Below are 27,575 nucleotides of genomic sequence, written 5' to 3'. Positions count from 1 at the left end.
TGCCACGTGTCACATCTATATTCTCTGATTTTTTTTTGGATCTCATCCTATTTTTAATGGGCTTTTACTCGACATTTATCTCGTATCTCAGCCTATTGTTAATGTCCTAAAACTAGACGTTTGTCTCATATCTCTTCCTTTTGTTAATGGTTTGAAACTGTATGGGTCACACAAAATTTCTCGCCTTCCCAAACCGAAACCGACGGGATCTCCGACTTCAGTCTTCTCCTCTTCCTCACCTCTCTCTCTCTTCCCCACCCTCCCCCTTATCTGTTCAACTCCGCGAGATTTCTATTCAGCCCACTCGAAGTGACTCTCGACGCCTCAATTCCATTGGATAGAGGAAAATGAGGTAAATTTCACTGTTTTGGGCCGATTTTGAATAGGCAGAATTGAGTAATGCAAGTATGTGGCGGAATTGAGAATCGAAAAAATTGTGTCTTTTTTGGCTTTTTCGTTTGTTCAATTTAGGTTCTTGAGCTTAAAATTAACATAATATAATAAAGTAGGCTTACACCCTCTAAGGATACCCTATCTAAATGCCACGTGTCACATCTATATTCTCTGATTTTGTTTTTCGATCTCATCCTATTTTTAATGGGCTTTTGATAAAGTAGGCGTACACCCTCTAAGGATACCCTATCTAATAAAGTAGGCTTACACCATCTAAGGATACCCTCTAGGGAAATTGAGAACTTTCCTTTTTCTTTTTGGATAAGAAAAGTTTCTCTTCATGATCTCATCTTGAATCTTCCATTCAAGATGTTCATTCAGCTAAGCAGCCGCCACTTGGCTTGTCCAAATCAGCCTTAAGCTTTTGTACTCAAACTCTTCAACTCAGCTTCTTGTACTACTTCTTGTATTAACGTCGGACTAGTACAAGAACTGCTTCAGACGTTTGATACAACCTCTGATACATCTAACAACAAGGTTCTTGATTCAACACCTTATCTTTTCGGCTTTGTGTTAATCACTGTGTCAGCATAATCACCAAATACTACTTAAGCTCTGCTCTACCAGCATTTGTATTAAGTAATACTTCATTCTCTTTGTCAAGTAATACTTCAACTTCTGTGTCAACTCTTCCCGCATTTGTATCATGTAATGCATCAGCCTATGTACACGTTCTGTCTTGTTTTAGTAGAGAATCCATGACATGTTTTAAGCCTTATAAAACTTCAATCAACACAACATCTTCAAATTTCTTCTCGGTCCTGAGCTTAGAAAAAGCAGCAGGTTTCTTCTTCTTCCATTCACTGTGAACTTCACTGGAAAACCCATCTCTTGCAGCCTCCATGGCAGGAGCAAAGGCCTCTACAATTGATAGTCCATCTCTATTAAATGATTCAACTTTCTCCCCAGATCGAGAAGGAGATTGAGATCACCGGGATGGTGAAGAGTGCGGAGTTCGCTGTGGAACATAACGAAGTCAAGATTGGGATTGATGATATCAAGAAGAAACTTGAGGTGTTTAAGAAGAACGTAGAGGAATTGGGGGCTCAAGCTGATTTGTGTAGCAGAAATATTAGAAGGGCAAGGACAGTGATTCTTCAAAGGATCATCAAGCATCCTAATAATGCTAGTAGCAGCAACTGAGCAACACAAACAAAAAAACTAGACCAGTTTCTCTCTTCTTGAACACCTGAATGATGAAGACTATAAATAATAGTACAGATTCTCTCTGTGTTTTTACTATCAATCAATGTTCAATAACTCAAAACTACTGTTTATGATAATTGTTGCAATTTCTATATTCTTTTTATGATTGAAAAGTGAAAACAATGAAAGAATCTTTTTCACATTAGAGACTATAGTAACTAAATTTTCATTTAATAAAATTAAATTGTGGCAAGTATCAATGGCTTTAAAATTTTCAGAGATATGGATTTATGTGAGTTTTAAATGATATGAGTTTTAATATCAAATTAAATTTTAATAATAATACTAATTAATTAATAATAATAATATGAAAATATCAGTAGCTTTTATTTTATTTTTGTTAATTTTAAAATCTAAAATTAGATTATTTTTCCTCTAATATATGTAAATATATATATAGTATGAAGTATATATATATGTATACAAGTTTATCATTTTCTCACTAATCATTTCTATCAGTCTCGATCTTTTGTTTTAGTCTATAGATTCTATGTTAAACGCATTTTTACTATAAGAAAATCTGTCTTATTCATCTTCAGAATCGAACTTGCAACTGCGTTAATAATGGGAAACAGATCAAGCAAACATTCAAAGAAAACGGCTGTTGATACCAAAAAAAAAAAGAAGACATCGGCTAAGATCTATGCAACGGAATTTGAAACGTACGAGGCTGCATGTGAAGAAGACACGGAGATCCAGTCTTTTGACAGGCGTATGCACGCACGAATGAGTAACGTGATAAGCACGTTATCTACGGACGTTGAGGGTGGAGCGGTCTCGTTCGATTCCTTGAAAGTAGTGACGGAGAGTTTATTGGACGTGAGCCAAGAAGTCATGAAATTTGTATTGGATTGCAAGAAAGACATATGGAAACATAAAGAAGTGCTTGAGCTCGCTGTAGATTTCTTTGATAATAGCACGAAGACGCTCGACTTCTGTTATGCTTTGGAGGAAAGCGTGTGTTTGGTTGGTAGTAATCACCAGTTGATTCTTTCTGCTATTCGGCAGTTTGAAGAAGAGAGACTTGTCCGAGGCAAAACTTTTTATATCTTCCTCTTTTTTTTTCGTGGTTTTGACCCACCTTAAATATACTAGGATGGGAAAAAATGCTTATGTAACTTTCATTTTTTATGTTTTACGTACTTTGTAACACTTTGTTTTCTGTTTTTTTGGTTGGCAGGAGGGAATGGATACAAGAAGACGCTTAAAGAGCTGAAGAAATTCAAAGACGCAGAGACTCCTTTTGGCAAAGACTTCTTCAAGATGTTCCAAATCGTTTACGAACAACAAATGCTGATGCTTGAGAAGCTTCAGATTCGTACGAAGAGGCTCGACAATAAGTTCAAGCGCATCCGCACATGGCGAAAAATCGCCAGCATCATCTTCGTGGCTATCTACGCCACTTTGCTCATCTGCTCTGTTGTGGCTGCGGCTATTGCGGCTACTGCAGTGGCTGCGGCTCTCGCTTCTACCATAGCTCCAATGGGTGCAATGGGGAAATGGCTCCACTCGCTGTGGAAGAAATATGAGAATGCAGTTAAAGGACAGAAAGACGTGTTCTTTTCGATGCAGGAAGGGACGTTTGTAGCAGTGAAGGATTTGGATTATATCCGGTTATTGATCCAACAGTTGGACAAGGAGATCAAGAGGATGGTGACGAGTGCGGAAACTGCGGTGGAGCATCATGATACAATCAAGATTCAGATCCATGAGATTAACAAGGTTCTTTTGGTGTTTAAGAAGAAGATAGAAGAATTGGGGAATCGAGCTGATTTGTGTAGCAAAGATATTATAAAAGCAAGGGAGGTGTTTTTCAATAAGGTCATGCATCATACCTGAAATGTTAGTAGCAGCAACTGAACAAAACAAACAAACAAAGACTAGTACATATTCTAGCTATCTTGAGTTTTACTATCAATATGTTCAATAATTCAAAATTACTATTTATGATAATTTTTGCAATTTCTCTATTCTTTGATGATTGAAAACAATGGTAGACAAGTCTCTGTCACATTTGAGACTATGATCAGTAACTAAATGCTTCGGCCCATGCGTTTGTATCAGTAATTTCCAAGCACAAAGACAAGTATCTCTGCCACTTGGACTAAACCATATTCAAAAGCTAAAAACTCCACCTCTCTTTTCTGTCTATGGAGAGACTTGTAGAAAAAAGAAACATGCGTAGTATAAAGCTAATTAAACTACCAAAATCAGATCCCTATAACCTATCAATATGGATGAGAGTGGGCTAATATACTAAAAGTCTTAAAGGAACTCAAAAGTACAAAACTATAGATCATGAGTTTGGGATCTGAAAACTAGCTAGGGCAAAGGAACTGTACGCGATAGGAGTACTCAAACTGACCAAACACCTAATTAGGTAATATGTTAATTAATTTTAAATTTTTTAATAAAATTACATATTAACTTTAATATATAATTGTGAAAATATCAATGGCTTTTAAATTTTTGTTAATTTATGGGATATGGATTTATATGATTTTTAAAATGATATGAAATTTAATATCAAATTAAATAAATAAAAAGTAATGTAAAAATATCAATATCTTTTATAAATTAGTTAATATATACATCATACAATCTAGAATCTATACTATTAATTGGGGAGTACAAAATAAGATTTTGGAAAGAAAAAAAAACATATCATATATCCATGTTACCAAACAGGTCCAATTGCTTATATAATTAAAATAAAAAAAAAATAAACAATATATGGTAAACAAAATGGTTTAAAGTTGTTACCGTAAAAGCAAATTATTAAATTTGAAATTGTATATATAAATGGTTTTAGATTTTGAGATATTTATAGAAATCTAATTTAATATTTGAATATTATCTTTTATTTTAGATTTTTAAATTTTCTTAACCAAAAAAAAACTATGTTAATTAATTTATCTTAATACATATGGAAAAAACAGAAAAAAAAAAGAAAACCTTAGTATATATTAACTATATATCTATACTATTAAAAATATGAAAACCTAAGTATAGATGCGTATACAAACAGATTTTTTTCAAAAAATGAATATAATCAATTTGTTCTATATATAAGAAAATCACAATTCAATTCTACAGCCATATAAATAGAACCGATAATTACTCAATATCTTTGAAAGCTAATTAAAGTTTGGTTCCATAATAATCAAAGAATTAAAATTGAAAATTATATATTTATAAATATGTAAACATATTAGATTTGGTTTCATATTGTGAGATATTTACAGAAATAACAAATCAATTTAATACAATTAGATAAAAACAAATAATTATTTAGTTTAGATTTTGCAATATTTCCTAAACGAAATTTAAGAATTAATCATGATTAGTATAGATAGAAAGAATTAAAAATCAAAAATTTATACATGTAAAAAAAATTAATTTGATTATATATTAAAAGATATAGAAAAGTGTATGTAGAGTTTCAAATTGGCTAAATATATTTATAATATTAAAAGAGAAATATTTTTCACTATATAGTCATAGAGTTCTCTATTATTAAATGTAATGTCATTCAAGTTAGAACAAAAAAAAAAAATGGTAGTTTGGTCAATATAAAAACTTAAAAACCCGCGGATCCTAAAGTGATCCGGTTCGTTTGTAGTCGGGTTAAATAAAAAATATGTGGATCCTATGCTATCCGGTAGGGCTGGGAAAAATATGAGAACCCGAAAATTTAACCCGAACCCGATTAAAAATACTCGATCCGAACCCGAATCTGAACTTTAAAAATATCCAATTGGATGCTTTTTATAAATGAAATGGGTACCCGAACCCGATTGAGTATATCCGAACACCCGAACAAATACCCAAAACTATCCAAAGTTATATATATTTAACAATAGGTTGAGTTAATTTACAAGTTTTGCAAATAATTTTATAATCACTATTACAACTTACTAGATAAATTAGTTTTCATTTTTAAATATGTCAATTTTCATATGTTAATTTAGATAAATTATATAGTTTTAATTTTGAATTTGATATTGTAAGAAGTCAAAAATTATCGGCTTGTGAATTTGATATTTTGTTATTTAGAATTGTCCTTTTCTTTTAATGAATTCAATTTGGTTTGATAACTTTGATTTTTTTATTTATTTATGATTATAATCATTTTTAATGAATTTGGATTGATTTAGGGATCTTTTACTTTGGTTTGGATTAAAAAATTACAAATCCGATCCGAACTCGAAATATAATTTGAGACTTTGGGTGAAACCCGAAAATACTTAAACCCGATGGGTGTTTATCCGAACCCGACCCGAAATCTAAAAATATCCGAATGAGTCTTATGTTTCTAAACCTGAAAACCCGAAAACCCGAAATACCTGACCCGAAACCCGAAAGGGTACCCGAATGTCCACCCCTACTATCCGGTTTGAAAAGATTCAGATCCTACCCAGTAGGGGTAAAATAATAATACTAACTACAAGCATATTTAATCCCTAAAATCAATCAAACTATTTAATGCATTTAAATGAAACTATCCAATTACAAACAACTAATTTAAAATTCAAATTTATAAAAAGTAAATTTGTTATTATCAAAATCGGGCAATTAAATTTAAACTTATATATGTAAACATATTTAATTTAGTTATATATTTTGAGATATTTACGGAAACAATAAATATATTTAAATTATGATTTTCTATTATTTTCCTAAAATCTATATATCAAACTTAAATGAACGAAATTGAAGATAATGACGAATATCTTTTTGTGTTAATATATTAAAATATTTTGTGTTAGGAAATCCTAACTAATCTAATCACTATATAAGACATATCAAACTCTTCCATTTCATTCATTCACAAATATGTTTTCGAGCATCAAAGTTTTGAGTTTTGAATTTTCTAACTTTTATTTTTCATATTGGTTTTAAGTGTTTCAGATTTGGAACTCTTCAGAAACATGTGAAACATAAAACTCAAGATTGTAAAACTTTTAAAATAATGGTGCAGGTGAAAGGATCAAATATTTCTAATCGATTTTTTCTTATCATTCTTTTTTAATTATTTTTTTGTTTTTATATGTTAGTAGATATATACATTAACTATAATAGTGTATTATTTTTATGCTCCATGATTATATTGTTACATGTTGTCTATTAGGTGAATTGAAAGGAAGGATTTTGAAGCATGTCATACTTGAGAATGGAGAAACTATAATCTATTGATTTTTTTTTTTCATTTTCAAGAGTCTGAGACACTGTAATTAGTTGAGTTGTATAGGTTTATATTATGGATTTCTATTACTATAGTATTTACATGTTCTTAAGCAGAAAAAAATTAGAACAAATTTCAACCGTTGATATATATTTTCTAACAAATTGCTTACAAACCGGAGGATGATTTCGATCTTGGTTCATGAAAGTTCTCGGTATACTTTGAAAGCAAGAGATCTTAGAAGGGTGCAAAATTCAAATTTAAAATTAGAATGATCAAAACTATTTATCTTTTGTGAACTTTGTTTAAATTAGAGGTTTACATGAAAAAATACATGAGGGACTAAAATTGAAATTGGTAAGAGCCATTTGGAATTATTTTAGTTTCGGATTGACATTTCATTTTTTTCTTTACTTTACTTAAAATTTGTAATAAATTTTGAGACATCAAAAATGAAATTTGACTTATATATTCTGCTCACATTATTATTCATTTTTTTTTCTGTTTTTATGTTATAAAGTTCTCAACTGTTTCTTAAAAACAATATTGAAATTATATAAGATTTTTTGTCTACAAATAATATTTACAAAAACACAGAATTCTCATAAGAAAAACAATCTACCCTTTTTTGTGTGCATAATGTTGATGGTGGTTACTGTGTTTGTAAATTAGTTTATTAATTATCCTTTAATAAATCGATCAAATAATTACATCCACTACGAAATATTTGTGATCAAGAATTCCCAAAACTGAAAATAACCACAAAGCAACCAAAAGAAACTTTGTGATCCTTACTATTTATAATTAAAAGCAATATAAACTCTCACCTATATATATAATGATATACCTTTAGAACGTATTATAAATAATTATTATATCTAACTTTTAATGATATACCTTTAGAACGTATTATTATTATTTTATTTTGAGCTAATTTTCCTGTTTTAAAAACCCCCGTCTAACACCGATTACGCCCCGCAAAATCGCTAGGCCCACCCTCTCCGCCTCGATTAATGACTAATCCCCACCTAGCATCGATTATCCAATTATACCTGTTTAATTTGGTTATAACTCGTCTAATCCGATTACTTTCCGCTGAATTTTGTATATAATGATTATTTTCAAAACCAAATATAAATCAAATATTTTTTTTGTTATTTGGACATTTAAATTAAGAGTTTATGATGTTTTACAATAATTAATGTACAAACTTTTAATGAAAATCATAATTTTTTTTTAAAAAATACGTTTTTATGTGTTTACCGTAATTTTAAAGACAATACTACAGTTTTATATCTTATTTGATATTTTTATTTTAACATAAACAGAATTATACATATATTTAAAACTATATATTTTTATTTTATTATTCATTTAATAAAATAACCCTAAAACTAGTCCCCGATTAATTCCCATTTAATCTCTGATTTTCTTGTTAGGCGCTAGGCCCATCCTGACCGCCCGACTAGCGCCTAGCAATTTCTAGAACATGGAATTATCTATTTATTTTCCTTGAAAACATTATTTTATTTTTGAATTATATCGACGCTTACAATCTTATATGTAACATGTTTTTTAAAAGGCATTAAAGTGTGTTTTACAATATTAAAATTTTAAAAACAAAGAAACGTAATGCAATATAGATGAACCAGACATAAAATAATAAGAATAAAAAAGTCAACTAATTTTGTAATATTGTTTTATTATATGATATAGAAATATACTATTAACTATATTTGTGTCTGTCCCAAATAGTATTTTGGTAATTTTTGTATTAGTTCCATCCCGTTTTCAATCGGAAATAATTTTTTTTGTCTAATATCAGAAATGTCATATATCGAGAATCTTCACTATTGGAAATGCATTCTCTATACAACTAGAATTCAGGTACAAGATGAAACATGAATTACATCCACTCCGAAATATTTGTATCAAACATGTTTTAATTATTTTTATAGTTTTTTACATACACTCTTATGTCTTTTTTTAAAACAAAAGTTATAATATAAATGCTATATCAAGTTATTATTTTTGGGTACTTGGTGTACTAATCGGTTCTCAAATTTGTAACCCTCACCGACCCAAAACTGATAGTACCCGAACTTAAACCGAACCCATATATTGAAAAATACCTAATAATTCTATTTTTCAAAACCCGTTTAACCAAACTTGATCAGGTAATATCCCAACCTAAACGGGTTACCCGAAAGTCCAACCCTACTAAAAATAGATTTGCAAAAATAATCCGTATATACATTCTATATTGCAAATCTGATTACAAATTTAGTTTTTGAAATTAACCCCGCACGTACGTGCGGGTCCGAACCTAGTCCTTATTATTTTCATCTTATGTAAGTAAAACCAACTTTCTTTTTTGACATGTAAGGAAACCCCAACTTACATATATTAATCACTCAATATACATTAATTAGTTATATAAATATTTAAATTAATCACTATTTAAATTAATTAGTATATGATGCCAACATATATATCTATATGAAAGATGAAATTTCTTGAACTGAGAGATTACTACGCAATTTTTAATTTTGGAAAACAGGTCTTTGTGTTGTGATTACTTACAGAGAAGACGAAGATTTGGTCATAACAAATCATCTAGCTTTTGCCTTGTGATGCCTTTGATACCTAGCTACGTTATTAACACTCGTTTCCCTGCAGTGAAAAGAATCAACACATTGAATTCTGGTGCATTGTCGAGTTCCAACTTCAGTAGCACCTTGTTGTTCAAAAAAAAAGAAGGGAGTATTGGTTAAAGGATAGAGATAAACTTCTAACAGAAGAAAATAAAGAAACGATACCTTCAGGTCTGTTTGCTCTCTCCATCTCTCTCTCTCTCTCTCTCTCTCTCTCTCTCTCTCTCTCTCTGTCTTTCTCGTCGCCATCGGACTCGGACAAACATCAAACAGTGTCCCTGCAGTGATAAGAATCAGCACATTAGAAGAAAAACTATAACAAGAGACAAGACAAAGACCTAATTTACCTTTGAATCAAGCAATTTGATGTTGTTTTACGTAAATCCAATCTTAAACCTAGACCTTTATAAATCTTACCTCTAAAGTATAAATACCAGGTAGTCTAAACTTTCATAATCCTCAAAGTAATCACAGAGTTCTACATTTTGATTCTCCACTTGAGAAACTTCCGTTGAAGCTGCTATTGAAGATGTCTCTGCATTATGATTAGTCAATGAAATTGTTTGAAGATGAAGCCCCTGCAACGATAAGAAAATGAAATCTTTGTACACTAATAAAACAGATCCATCAAGCTATGAGTCTGTTATAAAGTGATGAAGGGTATTTACCTTGAATTATGGCAGAGATTTGGGAAACTTTTTTGTGGTGCAGGCAAAAGCTGGTGCTATGGGGTGAAGTCCTTGCTGATTTTGAAACAATAATTGGCTTCCATGTCTTAATTTTCCATTATTTAGCTTTTTCCTTGTGATGGCTTTTATTTTGATGAATCATATTGCTAGTGCTAGCCAAGTATTTAACACTCGTTTCCCTGCAGTGAAAGAAATCAACACATTAAAAAATACTATAATAAGAAGAACGTGAGACCATGGTGGTTATTAAGAATGTCAACTACCTTTATACATTTTTATGATTACTGCGGCCTTTGGCATGAGACAATTATGGCGCCTTGTTGTTCAACAAAAAAAAAAAAAACAGAATCATTGGGTAGACAAGGATGAACTCGAAACAGGACAAAGAAAAGAAAAGAAAATCTGAGAGGAATTTGAGATTACTTACAGAGCAAGAAAAGGGGTATTCCATGGTCTTGGTCAAAATCCCTAACACTTCAGTAGCACCTTGTTGTTCAAAAAAGAAAAAGAAAAAAGAAGGGAGTATTGGTTAAAGGATAGAGATAAACTTGAAGCAGAAGAAAATAAAGAAAAGAATAAAATTTTGAGATGACTTACAGAGCAATAAGAAGAGGATTTATTTTCCATCGTTTGGGTCCATAAGTCAGCATCGTCCTTAACATCAATGGGAAGAAAGTGAACCTCCATATACCTTCATCATCTAGAGAAGCTGCACCAACAAAACCAAAAAGTTTTAGTCTCACTTATGGATGGGGACTACTGAAGCAAACGTATCGAGTGCTTGTGAGTATTGGAACTACTTGCCTGAGTAAAGGCAAAAATTCAAATGAGATTTGGAACATGCACACGCACACGCCTGATTCACCCAAAAGAAACAAACAAACCCATTACAAAGCAAATTCGAGTGAGTTTTATGGAAGCGGACAAGGGAAGAAAGACCTGTATTACCTTTAAAAATCGGTTTGATGTTGTCACTGTAAGAACGACCACCCGCGACCATTTTTGGTCTGAATCTACGTCATCCTCCAAATAATCTGGCTGGAACACACGAACACACACCTGTTTCACCCAAAAGAAACCAACAAACCCATTATTTAAGAGAACCATATACAAAGAAAAGGTAAACTCTTATTTCAAAAACAAAAACATTCACAAGCCAAATAAAGATAACAGAAGAGTTAAGGAATCATAGAGTTTAAACCTGTGGAAGGGAATTGTTGGGATGAGGGAATGACAAGTACCTTAATGTTCAACGGGTGCTTCTTTGAATTTTGGTGCCTTGTCGAGTTTCAACTTCAGTAGCACCTTGTTGTTCAACAAAAAAAAAAGAAAAAGGGTCATTGGGTAGTCAAGGATGAACCTGAAACAGGAAGAAGAAAAGTAAAACATGGAGGAATTTGAGATCACTTACAGAAAGCAAGAAGAGGAGTACTCCATGGTTTAGGTCATAATCCTTCACACTTCAGTAGCACCTTGTTGTTCAAAACAAAACAAAAGTATTGGTTAAGGGAGATAGACAAAACATGAAACAGAAGAAAGTAAAGAAAAGGAAAAAACTTTAGGATGGCTTACATAGCAATAAGAAGAGGACTTCTTTGCCATCGTTTTTGTCCATAACTCAGCATCATCCTAAACATTAATGGGAAGGAAGTGAACCACCATAAATATATATCTCCATCATCTAGAGAAGCTGCAACAACAAAACCAAATATTCTCAATCTCACTTATGGATGGGACTACTGAAACGTACTAAGTGCTTGTGAGTAATGGAACGACGTGCCTGAGTAAAAGGCAAAACATTCAGATTAGAGTTGGAACACGAACACGCACGCACACACCTGTTAAACCAAAACAAAAGTAATAAACAAACACATGAATTAAAAAGCAAATTGGACTCAATTTTATGGAAGCGGACAAGGAAAGACTTATCGATATGTTACCTTCCTCCGGCAACCGTTATAGGTCTGAATATACTTGGTACTGTCCTTGGAAAAAAAGATCTGAGTCAACGTCGTCGTCAGGGTTGGAACACATTAACAGTTTAACACACACCTGTTCCGTTTCAACACCTCAAAAGAAGCAACAAACCAATTGATTTAATAAACAAAAACAGAGCGTTTGTTTCAAAAGCAAAACATTCACACATCTTTGTAATAGTAGAAAGAGAATAATCAAAATCGATTTGTAGAGTTGAGAAAGAGATATCTCTCTCTCTCTCTCTCTCTCTTTCTCTCGTGGCCTTGCGATGGCTATGATTTTTGCTGAATGAGACTCGGACAATCATTGTTACCCTGCAATGACAAGAATCAACACAATTAGAAAGAAAGCAAAAAAAACCTAGATATTACCTTCTTTGAATCGAACAGTTTAATGTTGTTTTTACTGTAAGAGCACGTCGGACAGACGGACACCGTTTTTGGTGTTCTGAATCTTCATCGTCCAAACAAATAAATCTGAGTAAATAATCATCGTCCTCCTGGTTGGGAACACGAAATCGAACACACAACTCATTATTAAAAAAGCCAAACTCTGATTTTTAAAAAGCAAAAAAAAAAAAAAAAAAAAAAAATCAAAATCGAAGAAGAACACGAAACGATTACCTCGTCTTCTTGACTTGTTCTTCATGTCGCCGCCGCTACTAGAAGAATCGAACTCTCTCTCTCGCGCTCTCATTCTCTCTCGTCGCTCACTCTTTCTCGTCGCTCACTCTCTCTCTCTCTCTCAATTGAAGAGTCTGTGATCCCTATAATTTTGCGTTGTCCAGATACTGAGTGAGAGTCGTCAAATATTTATAAACAAAAGAGGCGAAAACAAAGAAAGGAAAAAGGAATCCTATTTTTTCCTTTTTGTTGTAATGTAAAAAGGCAAAAGGAAATAACCCTAATAGTAAATCACTTTCATAGGCTAATAAAAGCCCAACATATATTACACAAGCCCAATATAGGCCCAAATAGAAAGTTGTCAATGTTGCATTAATGACGTTTCTATACTCTGTTTCTCTGGCCGTAGGAGCCTTTTGATGGAATAAAACTATAAACGTTAGTTATTCAACATTTAGGATTAAGCCTTATAGTATAAGGTTTTCTGAAAATAAATTATTACAGTATTTGCTTGACGTTCAAGCAGATTAAAAGTGGAACCAAAAAGATTACAAGTTGACAACAATACTAACCCAAACCATTAAGTTACATGTCCATTTGGAAGCTAGTAGAAGATTAAATATACCTAAACACACTAAAATTTTGTAACTCATTAAAGTACGCTCTTGAAATCTTCTATTAGGCATCACTGAAACCATAAGTTACAATCGGAGATGATAAGCAATAAGAAGCCAATACGTGATTGATTTCAATTTTCTGAACCCAATTTAATTAACCTCACAACAAACAATTTATTGCCGTAGGGAAGAATATGATATGTTGGAGAAGGGAACCTTGGGAAAGAAGAAACCAAGTTGATGCAGCTTAATATATGTGAATCAGAAATCATTTTCATTCAAACACTTTTTTCAACCCCTGTGTAGTTTCTAGCTAGCCTCTGTAGCCACCGAACAGTAAATCAATCTTTAGCAAAAACCATCACAATTCTTGGGGAATTTTGTTTTCGATCATTAACAATCTTTTTTTAGTGTTTATAGTGTTATATTTTGATATTTCTTACCCAATAACGAAGAAAAATAAATAACAGATTTTTAATAATGTTAAAATTTTCAAAATTTCACTCTTATCCGGGCGAGCTGATTTCTTAGTAATAATAATAACATTGCATCATTTTATTCAAATTTTAAATCTTAACATGAATCATAACATTCCTCAATGAGTAGCCGGATTTAAAATGAAGAAAAATTATTAATCTCCCTTTTTACAATTGTGTACCAAGAATTAAAGTGAAAATTTGAAAACCTTTTAAAAGGTTAACACGTGTTTTCTATATTTTTACACTGATTTTGTGGATTGATGAGTAGATATGTACGATGAAAGAAAACCTTTCAAGTCATGCTTAACACCAAAACATCTCTTGTTAATTTAGTCATTAAAATGAGTAAGTTTTGAGCTGTGACAACATTTATTTTTCTTGCAATTGTGTACAAAACAAATTAAAGTGAAAACCTCTTTTTTAAAAAAGATAACTTGAATATTAATGTTTTGACGTGCGATTCAATTGTATTCAAAGAACTAAACTACTAATACCGTGTAGGATGAAAGAAACTCTGTAAAAATCATGCTTGGTATCCAATAATCTATATTCTAATTGGCTAATAATTTTAGTAAGTCTTTAACGCGTGTAACTACTGATACTTCTCGTTAAACTAAAAGTTAAACTTAATCAACAAGTTAAACTAAAGTCACCCTCTCACAACGTTGGTAACAAAGTCTTGATCAGAATCATTCCTCTATAAATACATCACATACATATGTGTTTTTCGTCACCAAACATATTTTAATTATCATTAGAGAGAAGAAGAGAGAAAAATGGAGAATGTTCAAAACAAAAGAGAAATGGCTGTGGAGGCAAGTTTCGAAGCACTTCCTATACATATACAAAGGGAGATACTGTCACGTTTGCCTCTGAAAACCTTGTTGAAATGCATCTGCACCTCAAAGAAATGAGCGTCTCTTATCCGCACAGAAGAATTCAAAAATCTTTACTTGAGCCGATCGACGAGAAAGCCTTGATTGTTCTTCGCAGTCTAAATAATAATGCTAAATAATAATGTTGTCTCGACTAATAGTCTAGTACTACTATAATCTTATTGGGTTTGTTTGTTTCAATGTCTATTGAAAAAATGTTTGTTCTATTCAAGATGTAACGTTGCGTTAGTGACGTTTCCATACTCTGTTTCTCTGGCCGTAGGAGCCTTTTGATGGAATAAAACTATAAAAGTTAGTTATTCAACATTTGGGTTAAGCCTTATAGTATAAGGTTTTCTGAAAATAAATTATTACAGTGTAACTACTGATACTTCTCATTAAACTAAAAATTAAACTTAATCAACAAGTTAAATAATTCAAAATTAGTATTTATGATTTGGATACTAATTTCGATGCAGGTAGGGACGTTTGTAGGGGATGCTCGTTTTATAATAATAATTCAAAATTAGTATAGGGGATGTTCAATAATTCAAAATTAGTATTTATGATAATTTTTGTAATTTCCGTATTCTTTAATGATTGAAAATAACGGTAGACAAGTCTTTGTCACATTTGAGACTATGATCAGTAACTAAATGCTTCGGCCCATGCGTTTGTATCAGTAATTTCCAAGCACAAAGAGAAGTATATCTCTGCCACTTGGACGACACCATATTCAAAAGCTAAAAACTCCACCTCCCTTTTCTGTCTATGGAGTGGAGAGACTTGTAGAAAAAAGAAACATGCGTAGTATAAAGCTATCTAAACTACCAAAATCAGATCCCTGTAACCTATATCTTATACGCAATCACTACTTCTTTCTAATTTTTATTCTCCTGATCCCTATCAATATGCATGAGAGTGGGTAATATACTAAAAGTCTAAAAGGAACTCAAAACTATAGGTCATGAGTTTGGGATCTGAAAACTAGCTAGGGCAAAGGAACTGTACGTGATAGGAGTACTCAAACTGATCAAACACCTAATTAAGTATAATATGTTAATTAATTTTAAAAATTTAATAAAATAACATATCAACTTTAATATAAAATTGTGAACATATCAATGGCTTTTACATTTTTGTTAATTTATGGGATATGGATTTATATGATTTTTAAAATGATATGAAATTTAATATCAAATTAAATAAATAAAGAGTAAATTAGAAAATATCAATATCTTTTATACTTTTGTTAATATATATATACATCATACAATCTAGAATTCTTATTATTTTCATCTTATGTTTAAAACCAACTTTCTTTTTTGACATGTAAGGAAACCCCAACTTACATATATTAATCACTTAATATACATTAATTAGTTATATAGATGGATAAATATCATAAATTAATCACTATTTATCATAATTAGTATATGATGCAACATATATATATATGTATACAATTGTTTGTGTTCTCTTTGTCTCTTCCAAATCTGTTTTCTTTTACTGTGTTGTTGCCTCTGGTACGCCCGACTAAGTTATATATTTTTCTCACTAATCGTTTCGCTCAGTCTCGACCTTTTGTTTTAGTCTATAGATTCTTTTTTAATCTGTCGCATTTGTATGTTTTAAACGCATTGGTTGATCTGTTTTATTCATCTTCAGAATCGAATTCGGAACTGCGTTAATAATGGGAAACAGAACAAGCAAAAATTCAATGAAGACATCGGCCAAGGCCTACACGAGGGAACTGAGAGCGTACGAGGCTGCATGTAAAGAAGACACGGAGATCCAGTCTTTCGACACGCGTATGCACGCACGGACGAGTCACGTGATAAGCACACTAGCTAAGGACGTTGAGGTTCGAGCGCTCTCGTTCGATTCCTTGAAAGAAGTGACGCAGTTTTTGTTGGAGATGAACCTAGAAGTTGTGAAAGTGATCTTGGATTGCAAGAAAGACATATGGAAAGATAAAGAAATGTTTGAGCTCACTAAAGATTACTTTGAGACTAGTTTGAAGACGCACGAATTCTATGATGCTTTGGCGGACAGCCTGCAGCGGGTTCGTAGTAATCACCACTTGATTCTTGGTGTTCTTCGGCAGTTTGAAGAAGAGAGCCTTGTTCAAGGCAAAACTTTTATTTTTTCCTCTCTCTTTTATTCTTGGTTTTAAACATAGAATGGGAAAACTTAAAATAAAACTTCTTACCTTTTTAACACTTTGTTTTATATTTTTGGTTTTGGCAGGTGGGAACGGATACAAGACGACACTTGAAAAGCTGAAGAATTTCGAAGACGTACAGAATCCTTTCGGCCAAGACTTCTTCAACATGTTCCAATCTGTTTACACACGACAGATGCTAATGCTCGAGAAGCTTCAGCTTCGTAGGAAGAAGTCCGACAAGAAGCTCAAGCACAACTGCTCCAGCATCATCTTCGTGGCTACCTATGCCACTGTGCTCATCTGCTCTGTTGTGGCTGCGGCTATGTCCGCTCCTCCTGTGGCTCCGGCTCTCGCTGCTCCAGTGCCACTCGGTACCATGGGGAAATGGATCGACTTGCTGTGGAAGAACTATGAGAAAGCACTCAAAGGACATAAAGACGTGATCAGTTCGATGCAGCCAGGGACATATGTAGCAGTGAAGGATTTGGATGATATTCGGTTATTGATCCAAGAGTTGGATATTGAGATCAGGAGTATAAAGAAGAGTGATAAATATGCGGTGGAGCTTAAAGCAGTCATGATTGGGGTCAATGCCATTAAGAAGATTCTTGACGTGTTTGAGAAGAATATAGAGGAATTGGAGACTCAGGTGGATTTGTGTAGCAGAGATATTAGAAGGGCAAGGACTGTGATTCTCCAGAGGATCATCAATCATCTCAATAATTGGTAGTAGCAGCACCTGAAAAAATACCCAAAAAGAATTCAAATCTCCCTCTTCTTAAGCTTTATGCTGCAAATAATGAAATTCTCGAAGACTCTATAAACAGTAGTACAGATTCATTCTGATTCTATAATATCAGTGTTCAATAATTCTATTATATAAACTGTTTATGATGACTCTTGCATATTTTTGTATTCTTTGATGATTGACATTTGAAACAATGGGATGGAAGTCTTTTCACTTTTGAGACTATCAGTAAATGATGGTTCTGAGTTCTGAGAGAAGTGGTAGACTAATATACTAAAAGGAACTCAAACGTACAAAACTAATTCACAAGTGTGGAATCTGAAAACTAGGGGAGTGTTAGTTAAAGGATCTGTGACAGCATTCAGTTCTGCTAAACTCCAAAGAACTACGCCTTAGAAGAGACTTGATCAACGAGAGCAGTCTCGAACTCTCAACCAATGCCCAAACCAAAATCCTACATCAATCCACAAATATCTCAACTAATTGACATCAGCTACACTTCCTTGTACCATCCCTAGGATATTTACAATAGTCATGCACTAGACTTAACAAGATCACCTTACCCAAACTGTCAGCAGAGAAACAAACAGAAAGTTAAAGCCTATAAAGCTTAATCTTACATTCTGAACAAGACAAAAACATGTCAACTAGAGAAAATTTACTTACCTCAGTTTGGCTTCGTTGATTACCTCATGGGACATGAAACTGGCACCATGATAAAGTTATGAAACAAGCACATTTCCATGAGAAAAGACTTATCAACTGCTTAAAAGATAAGTTAGCAATTCTCATTCTTTCCAATCACAAAAACCGTAATCATAACAAAGTCCTGTAAAAGAAAGGCTACAAATCACAAATTTTTAAAACTACGCTACACAGACTGTAACTGAATCACTTTATTTTACAACTGATTGAGGTCCACTGGGTTCTCCATGCACTGTCTCAAAATGAACTCAGCTCTCCTTCTTTTGTCATCTCTATCTTCATCACGCACAAAGGATAAAGGTCTATCTTCACCTTTCATCTTTAGACTTAAATCCAACGGCTCTCCAAGAAATTTCTTCTCAGTCCTGAGCTTAGAAAGAGCATCAGGTTTCTTCTTCTTCTTCCATTCAGTGTCAACTTCACTGCAAAACCCATCTCTTGCAGCCTCCATAGCAGGAGCAAATGCCTCTACAACTGATAAGCCATCTCTATTCAATGATTCAACTTTCTCCCCAGATATAGAAGGAGACACAGAACGCAGCAGCTCACCTTCATCTTCTTTCACACCATCCATATCTCCCCACACACGAGTCCCTGAGGAGATTTTACAGACGAGTTTCCTCTGCAAACTGAGCAAAGCTCTCTCGGCTTTACGCCTCTGTCTAGCTTGTTCAATCTTATCACCCCTGGGATCTGATGCTCTTTCAATCCACATAGGTGTTTCTTTATAAGTATGAGGATCAGGAAAAGCTGGTAACCAAAGAGGAATATGATTCCCAGGTGGAGTTTCACCAATTTCAACAAAGCTTGGAATCATCATCATCTTCTTCTTACTTATAGCTACAGGGAAACGAGGCAATGGCTGTGAAAAAGGAATCTCTTCACTCGAATTCACGAAATCGATAATTCCCTTAAGTTTAACCGAACGACCTAACGAACAACTCTCAGAGGAGACTACTCCTCCATCGCCATCGTCATTCCCAGTCAAATCTTCTAAAGCGAGAATGATATCGAACACGTTACACTGACTCCTACCGGTTAGATTAGCGAAGGAAGTAGCGGTTTTACCTAGCTGAAGAATGTACTGGAGTGCGAATCCAGCTAGAGATTCGAGAGCTGGATCTTTGAAATGCTCGTAACCAACGCTCTCGCAGACTTGAGCTACTGCAGCTTTAGCGGCGGCGTGGCTAAACTCGTAGGACTCTGAACATCCCGAAGACGAAGCTGCTGGGTCTTCTTGTGCTCTCTCTCCGTTCATTGCTCCAATTGTTGTCTTTTTTTTTGGGCACACACTTCTTTCTCTAATCCCTGAAATTAGGGTTTTATTCTCATCACTCAGACCACATTGGCCGCCGAGAAAACTACACCGCAGCAGATATATAATACCGCCGTCAACGGAATAAAAAAAAAAAAAGAGAGTAAACGACAACGAAGCACCGGAGAAGAAGAAGAAGAAGAAGAAGAAAGTAATTAGAGAGATGGTTCCGATCTCTCGGTTATAATAGCCTCCCAACCCCAAAACCATTTTTTTTTTCTATTTTTTTCGGTTAATTTGTAATTAGCTTAAAGTATTTGAAGAAATAATTCAATAACTCGTTAAATAATTTGGGTGGCAAATAAATTCATATAGTTTAAAAGTTTATACCAAAAATCAAAAATAATTGTTTAGATAAGAATCTCCCCAACCCAAAATATGTCATTACTAAAAGCTGTAAACAAATTAAAGGTCGTTTTATCTAGTTCCTAAATTGTTTTAGTGACATTATGTCCATAATGAGAGTCGTAAGTTCTGGGAAAAATAGCTAGAATCAACCAAAACTATTTGTCAAACGCTTTTTTATAACTAAACTTTAATATTCAGCAAATAACAACAGCAAATAACAACATGAACTGTATTAAAATTCAAATTTGCTACCTAAACTATATAAAATATTGTCAATTTTAACATTTGTTCGAACAGTGTTAAATCAGAGTTTGATGATGTTGAGTCAAACGGTCCGTGACTTCAACGTAGCATTGGGACTGACTAAAACTACATCGTTTTGGTCATTTTGGGTATTTTGTTGGAACAAATGACCAAAAATGAAGTCTCACAACACACACCCGAAAACGGATTCTAATATTCCATTTCTTGTCAAACGCTTTGTTTTTTGCCACAACGCTGAGTTTTGGTCATTTCCAGTGCTATGTGGATGTCATAGATCGTCTGACTCAACACCATTAAACTTTGATTTAACACTATTCAAACAAAAGTTAAAATTGACAAAATTTTATATAGTTTAGGTAACAAATTTGAATTTTAATACAGTTCATATTGTTATTTGCATAATGTTAAAATTTAGATATAAAAAAGCGTTCGGTAAATAGTTGGATTAGGTAACAAATTTGAATTTTAATACAGTTCATATTGTTATTTGCATAATGTTAAAATTTAGATATAAAAAAGCGTTCGGTAAATAGTTGGAGTTGATTTTGGCCATTTTCCTTTGTTACCAGTCTAAATACGATTACGGTTAGAACTTAGAACATTCAGTGGAGTAATGATGAAGAGGGTTACAATACAGATATTATAACTAACATTGTCATTTATGATACAGTACACACTCTCGACATAATGTTACTATTTGAATACAATTCACAAGATTGACTGAATCAAGCCAGCTGCAACAACTCTTCACGTTTTATATCGAACACCTTCACCAGTGCATCTTCCACCACCTGCAAATATGTTCATTCACGAAAAAACGTTATATATAACGCATGTCTCTGTAGAGGAATCAAGAGAGAGACCAAAAGCAGATGCAAGTATGTTTGTTACCTTATCTGGGGTCGATGCACCTGATGTCACTCCGATGGTTATTGGTCCCTTTGGAAGAAAATTCTCCTTCTCGACCAGCTCTCCGTACTGTCAAATGTCAAGAATAGAAAAAGATCAGTTAAAGCAAATTTTGTAAGGAGTGAGTTTAGTTTTGAAAAGGCACTTACGTGGAGCTTAGAGGCGATTTTGTTCCCAGGTCCTATCCGTTTCTCACTGTCGATCCAGTAAGATGGGATTCCCCGTGCCTCTGCGATTTCCTGAAGGTGTGAGGTGTTACTTGAATTCCACCCACCAACCACTAGCATGAGGTCCATCTTCTCTTCCACTAACTCATAGATTGCATCTTGTCGCTCCTGAAAAGATAATAAGATTTGATTAAAAGTGAAAAGATAGTATTTTTCTATAGGGTATGCTTTTGAGATACGTATGTGAAATTTTTACTTGAGTAGCGTCGCATATTGTGTTGAAGCTGATGAAATGTCCGCTCACATTTTCCACTCCATACTTGCGCATCATTGTTCTCTCGATTAATTTTCCTGTGGGTTTTTCAGCATGAGACACAGACTAAGGTGTTTTTGTTTCCGAAAATAAAAGATGATTGTCATGTAAGAAACCGTAGAGTAAACTAACCTATTTCCTCTGTTTCTCCCTTGAGCATTGTTGTTTGGTTTGCAATACCGACTTTGATAAGGTCATTGTCAGGGTCAAAACCCCTCGAAACAGCGTATTTGAATTTCTACAATGCCAACATAGAGATTAGAACGACTAAATTGATACAGAAAATTGGCAAATAAGCTCATACCTCCATGAATTCCTCTTTTGTGGAGCTAGATCCATCGAATTGGCCACCGAGAATGTAATCACAAACGTAATTCGCCTGTGCTCAATAAAAAGGTACCCATCAGCAAAAAAAGTCCTGCAAAATTCTAACGAATATCCAAAGTTTAACAGTACAAAAGTCGTACCTCTTTCATGTTCTTTACAATGATGTACTTCCCTGCAAAAGACGCAGTTGCAATCGTCTCTTCATGGTTATATTTACCGTGAATGATTGACGTGTATTCTCCCTTCTTGTGCTTCTCAACCATGTTCCAGACCTTTAAAGTCACAAATGTCAAAAGGAAGAAATCAATATCAGATGAATGCAAGAAAAGAAAAAAAAACGAGTATCACGGATCTATCTCGAGTTGAAAGAATGTACCTTTGTCACCCAAGGACAAGTCGTGTCGACAATTTGAACCTTTTTGTCATTCAGAACATACATTTCATCAACCCCAGCTCCAAATGCAGGAAGGATAACCACATCATCTTTCTCTACTACATCAAACTGCTTCTTTGAATCTTCAACCGGAATAATTTGAACATTCATATCTTCCAACCTCTGCCATAAAAATCAAAGAAACTCAGCAACGCCCGTGAAGAATAGATAGGCAAGTCATCAATGTTCAATACAATTCAACAACACATATTTGGCCACAAAGCAACATCATCTAGCTAACAAAGATTCAACAAACTAGTAATACATACAAAGCGGAAAAGAAGAAGCCTAATAAGAGTATAGTGACTAGTGAGTACAAACCTTATTGACGGTGGGGTTATGAATAATTTCGTTAGTAATCCAAAGCCTCTCCTCAGGAAACTGCTTTCTTGCTTCATATGCAATCTGAACAGCACGCTCAACCCCCCAGCAAAAACCATAAGCTTTAGCGAGTTTCACAGTAACATCTCCCCAAGAATAAGTATACCCATTTGTCTTCAGGGTCTCCAATATATCACCTGAGAGTTTCACATACAAAGTATAAGCAAGACAAATCACACCTCACAACAATCTCTTCTAAACCCACAAAGATACAGATTTTTCCGATTCAATTCCGTTCGGTTTGCCAAATTCAATTCCTAACCCAAAACCCAATTCGAAAGTCTTGTCCTTTTTCAACAACAAACCCAAATTCGTAAAATTTTCATCACAGCTCAATCATCAAACCGTGCCTTAAACCAAAACAGAGCACGCAAGCAAAATTGAGGAGGAACAACTTACTGGTGTACTCTCGGTTCATGAGCTTGAGAGTCTCCTCCTTGTGACCAAACCCTTTACGATTGTAATTATCGCTTCTGGTCAAGTTCTTACGGAACGACTTGGCGTCGAAATCGGAGTCCATCACCACCGATGGCGAAGGAACGTTCACATCATCAGACGAGCACCGGACTGAGAAAGCTTTCCGGCGCCGGAGAGATGATCCAGATCCAGAGATATGATTCTCAAGCACGAAAGTATCTGGCCGAATGCATAATCGGCAGAACTGGAGGGCAACAGCCATGGCGAGAGAGAGAGAGAGAGAGAGAGAGACGCACCTAGAGACAACAATGACGCTGACTGAGAAAAAACTCCAATGGCTGCTCCCACGAGTTATCTCAAAGTACATACACGCATTAAATAAAATAAATTTAATAGTGAATTTGGGAATTTTGCAACCAGGCCACGTGGTGTGACATGTAATTTTATGTCTTTATTTTTTTAGGATTTGATTTTTATATTTTGTGAAATTTAAAGGAAAGAGATAGACAATAGAATGGGCGTAGCTACGCCACAAAAAATGGGTCGCGAAAGTGTAGTCTTTGCTAGTAGCAAATTTATGGTTAAACTCTTTTATTAAGATGTGTGATCGGTATGTATAATACAAATTTGGATTCTATTGTTTTCACAGTATGTCAACTTTCGCATGTTTCATGTAAAACGAGTAATCTCTTATTTCAATACTCCCTCCGTTTCAATATATTGGATGTTTTGAGGTTTATTTGGTGTTTCAAAATATAGGATGATTCTTATCCCTATGTAAAATTAATACTATTTTATTTTTTTTTAAAATGTTTTATCTTTAAAGTTTATTGTCTTTAGATTACAACGTACGATACAGTTGACAAAGTTTAATTTTTCAGATTTACTTCCACTATAAAACCGGAACAGTTGTTACTTCTACATATCAAAATAAAATAAATTTCTTTTAAACACTCAAATGGATCCAAAAAAAAAATCAGAAGGAAAAAAAATCAAAGAAGAAGAAGATGCTCAACCCAGTCAACCAAAAAGTGCAAGCAACCCTCGAAACTTTGATTTAAATAAAAAGATCTATTTCCACGAAGGATCGATTGATCCCAACAAAGAAGTAGAAGAGGCTATGTTGGTTATGTTAAAGATTTATGTGCCAAGTCTTTTTTAGCTTCTCTTTCTTCTCTATTGTTCTATGTGAGTTTCTTTCTTCTAGTTTCTTACGATGTTTAAGGAACTAATAAGACTATAAAAATAAAAATAATCTAAATAAAATATCTTTGCCATTTCGAATAATCTTATTGATCTGCCCACTAAGTCAAAATCTTAAATTTTAAAATCAAATAAAAATCAATCATAATTTAATCAACAAGAAGTCTCCGATCATTAACATTATCCAAACACATGACAATAATAATTAAAAAGAAAAACAACAACAACAAAAACAAAACAGCATAAAGCGATTTTTCAGAAAAAAGAAAAAACAGAGCAGTTATAAAAAAACAGAGCAGTTCACGAGTTCGACAAATTTAGTGTGTTCAACACACTTTGGACTAATACAGGATCACAACTTATTTGTATAGGAAGCTGATCATATCTTTCCAACACCGATTTGCTCATATGTGGTGTCTTGTACTTGTTCGATCCTCCAACTTTCATAATCTCTTGCAAGCACAATTGAAGAGTTAGAAAAATATGGTTTACCTTTTCCGTAGAGTAGTTTTCAAAAGACTCTTCTACCGCACGAACAAGATCTTCGATGGTTTTTGGACACTCTTTATGCTGTAACGACTGAATAGCACTAAAAAATCCAAGATCTAAAATATTTAGATCCGGTGAGTTTGGTGGCTGACACATCAACTGTATATCAAAACCATTACTTGATGCAACTTCTTGGAAATCTTTATCCCCACATTCAATATGTGTTCTTGCATTATCTTGTTGGATGAAGATAGTTTTCCCTCGATCTTCTATTGGCCACTTTTCATGAATAACAGGAAGAACCTTTTCAATCAAACATGCTTTTATATCTTCTCTTTTGACCGATGTTGCTGCCTTTAGTTCCAAAGTTCCAGCTTCTCTATTTTTACTTCGTCTCTTAGCTGGCTCCATAGTAACAAAAGGAAATATTCCAATCTTTCCAGAAAATATCTCCGTTCCTTCCTTGTCAAACCTTGGACGAGCCATAGCAGCTAAAAACATTACTTTTCCGATGTAATTCTTACTTTGACATGTACGTAGCGGCTCTTCTTCAGTCGGAAGTAAGTAGTAGTTCTCCGTCTTCTTTGTCATATAGAACCATTTTTCATCGATATGCACCATATTGTACATATCAACAAACTTTGGTTCATGAGGTATAGTATGTTTATCCAACATAGAAATGCAAAATTGTAGTCTACCTTTCAGATTGTCTTCCTTCAAATGAGGCTTGATGCTATTGGTATGACGTCGAATAAACCCTTCTTTCTTCCGTCTAAATAATGTTGTAAGACTCACATTCATAGCTATGGCCATCGACCTCAAAGTTGTTCGTTTGTGGAGCGGAATATCAGTGACTTGGTGTGGCTCTATCAAGATTCTTTTGCGACCACAATTTATAGATCTGCGGTGAGATACATCCACTGTTCCAGTATTATGAACCGTTTCTATTGCTCTTCGCCAAATCTTTTGCACCATTAGTATAGGCACTGAAAAGTGATTAGAAACTTCTCTGGTAATAGTTCTTCCCAGCACCCCATCATTACTCCTCATTAGTAAAGCATTGAAAATCACCCATCGCTCTTCATTTGATAGATTATTTCTGGTTTGTCCCGAATGTTGTACATTTTCGTTTTCTGTTTTAAGAAAATAGATTTAAGAAAACAAATTAGAAATTAAACTGTATAAGTCATGACGTTAAACTATGTAACAACAAAATCGTAACTAATTTTAAAAGAGCCTAAATAACTGGAATAATAGAACAATTAGAAAATTATCCTCAAACAAAGAATATGAGAACGTGACTAATTAAGAAGAACTAACAGAGAAAAAGTAGGAACTACAAAATTAATCAGTAACTAACTTCAGTTTTATTATGTCAAAAAAAAAAAATACCTGGAACAATTGCAAAGTCTCCATTGCCATTGCTAAAAGCTTCTTCTGTTGGTGGGATTTCGTTTAAATCAAACAAAAAATTATTCTCATTATTTAGTAGTGACATACTCAAATCATAATTTAGAATTGTGAAATAAAAGGTAGAAACTATTCTAATTTTGAAACTTAAATAAGCATAACAGATTCACAAAATATTTACATTGGCTCCAATGTAAAAATTTTGAATTTTAAGTTTAAAAACAATTATGTAAAACGTTGGCTCTATTTTTTTCAAGTAATTCAGATTCATCAAAATTTTACTTTGCCTCCATTGTGTAAATGACGTTTAGTATTTCCTTTTATTAATTGAGATTTTTTTTGCCTTTTTGGGCAAAATGATTAAGCACGTTTTGCCTACTTTAATTGCTTCTAACTGCTTTAGTTAAGTGTTTTAATTAAATAAGTATTTTTCTTAATCTGTGTGCTAAACTCAAAACATCCAATATATTGAAACGGAGGGAGTATTTGTTATAACACCCCCAAAAGAAAATTTTGTAATAAAAACAACAACAGTCATTTTGAGTACACATTGAAACTGTCCGTAATTGGATAGGATAAGTGTCGTACAAAACAAGAATTGAGTTCATCGTCAAACAGGCAATATATGAAATGGACAAACTTAAAGACGTTAAGGCAAGAAGATACATTTCACTTTCTATATGAATGGCAAAACTTAGAACTCTTGCATCTTGATTCTATTGACTTCGGTCCTAATAGTGGGAGTATTGCTAGGCTTCTATCTAAATGCCCTATGCTTGAGGAGTTCATCGTTAATTCTTAATTGTATAATAACATGGCATCATTGGAGCTCTGCATCAATGTGTTCCCTTACCGTCAAGAGACTTAACCATTGATGGTGATCAACACTACAGTACCTCCCATCCATGTATAAATCCCATATTCAAGTACAGTCGATGAACTAAGGATGACAAGTCCTAGGGCTAGACATTCGGGTAACCCGTTCAGGTTCGAGTATTATCCGTTTGGGTTCGGATAAACGGGTTTAGAAAAATAGAATCCATTGGGTATTTTTAGATATATGGGTTCGGTTTGGTTTGGGTACTATCGGGTTCAGATCGGTTTGGGTTACAAATTTTAGAACCCGATTAGCACCCGAACTACCGGGTACCCAAAAAAAATCTCTAAAATTAATTAAATTTAACTAAATTTTGACTTATGTAACAAATTATTTTAGATATT

At 33.6% G+C, this 27,575-nt stretch overlaps 4 protein-coding genes, 1 long non-coding RNA gene and 1 pseudogene across 15 annotated transcripts; 2 read left to right on the top strand and 4 right to left on the bottom strand.

Moving 5' to 3' along the window:
* The first annotated feature begins 100 nt into the window (after window positions 1-100).
* On the top strand, window positions 101-3,612 carry LOC104729795 (UPF0496 protein At4g34320-like). The gene is made up of 3 exons (XM_087477491.1): window positions 101-352; window positions 2,199-2,692; window positions 2,840-3,612. Exons 1-3 carry the CDS (start codon window positions 348-350, stop codon window positions 3,496-3,498), a joined length of 1,158 nt encoding a protein of 385 aa, XP_087333617.1. The 5' UTR covers window positions 101-347; the 3' UTR covers window positions 3,499-3,612.
* Window positions 2,767-12,999, bottom strand: LOC104729796 (uncharacterized). 10 transcript variants are annotated; one of them, XR_015573786.1, is made up of 17 exons: window positions 12,788-12,999; window positions 12,571-12,663; window positions 12,128-12,478; window positions 11,968-12,025; window positions 11,760-11,877; window positions 11,599-11,659; window positions 11,429-11,492; window positions 11,136-11,246; window positions 10,992-11,043; window positions 10,785-10,896; window positions 10,615-10,673; window positions 10,451-10,503; window positions 10,167-10,366; window positions 9,916-10,076; window positions 9,664-9,776; window positions 9,428-9,581; window positions 2,767-3,171 (listed from the first exon to the last, which is right to left on the bottom strand). It is a non-coding gene; the product is annotated as an uncharacterized LOC104729796 (long non-coding RNA). The 10 variants fall into 10 exon arrangements; XR_015573792.1 differs by having other exon boundaries at window positions 9,916-10,033; window positions 12,128-12,256; window positions 12,788-12,949; XR_015573785.1 differs by lacking the exon at window positions 2,767-3,171 and having other exon boundaries at window positions 9,341-9,581.
* A 3,186-nt stretch (window positions 13,000-16,185) lies between these two features.
* Window positions 16,186-17,906, top strand: LOC104729794 (UPF0496 protein At4g34320-like). Its single transcript, XM_010448796.3, has 3 exons — window positions 16,186-16,284; window positions 16,427-16,890; window positions 17,009-17,906. Exons 2-3 carry the CDS (start codon window positions 16,452-16,454, stop codon window positions 17,653-17,655), a joined length of 1,086 nt encoding a protein of 361 aa, XP_010447098.2. The 5' UTR covers window positions 16,186-16,284; window positions 16,427-16,451; the 3' UTR covers window positions 17,656-17,906.
* Window positions 17,907-18,436: 530 nt separating this feature from the next.
* On the bottom strand, window positions 18,437-19,964 carry LOC104729793 (transcription initiation factor TFIID subunit 8 pseudogene; annotated as a pseudogene). The gene has a single exon (XR_015573783.1). The product of XR_015573783.1 is annotated as a transcription initiation factor TFIID subunit 8 pseudogene (transcript).
* Window positions 19,965-20,891: 927 nt separating this feature from the next.
* Window positions 20,892-23,816, bottom strand: LOC104729791 (4-hydroxy-3-methylbut-2-enyl diphosphate reductase, chloroplastic). Its single transcript, XM_010448794.3, has 10 exons — window positions 23,235-23,816; window positions 22,776-22,972; window positions 22,398-22,577; window positions 22,162-22,293; window positions 21,999-22,073; window positions 21,827-21,932; window positions 21,638-21,732; window positions 21,364-21,549; window positions 21,197-21,283; window positions 20,892-21,096 (listed from the first exon to the last, which is right to left on the bottom strand). The coding sequence occupies exons 1-10, from the start codon at window positions 23,617-23,619 to the stop codon at window positions 21,031-21,033; spliced, it is 1,509 nt and encodes a 502-aa protein (XP_010447096.1). The 5' UTR covers window positions 23,620-23,816; the 3' UTR covers window positions 20,892-21,030.
* Window positions 23,817-24,755: 939 nt separating this feature from the next.
* Window positions 24,756-26,442, bottom strand: LOC104733145 (uncharacterized). The gene is made up of 2 exons (XM_010452753.2): window positions 26,337-26,442; window positions 24,756-26,077 (listed from the first exon to the last, which is right to left on the bottom strand). Exons 1-2 carry the CDS (start codon window positions 26,440-26,442, stop codon window positions 24,756-24,758), a joined length of 1,428 nt encoding a protein of 475 aa, XP_010451055.2.
* Between the last annotated feature and the right edge of the window lie 1,133 nt (window positions 26,443-27,575).

This window comes from Camelina sativa, chromosome 12, assembly GCF_030686135.1.
Source record: "Camelina sativa cultivar CO46 ecotype springtype chromosome 12, ASM3068613v1".
Lineage (NCBI taxonomy): Eukaryota > Viridiplantae > Streptophyta > Magnoliopsida > Brassicales > Brassicaceae > Camelina > Camelina sativa.
Note: the sequence above shows the minus strand (reverse complement) of the source record. Positions and strands in the feature narration are given on the sequence as shown.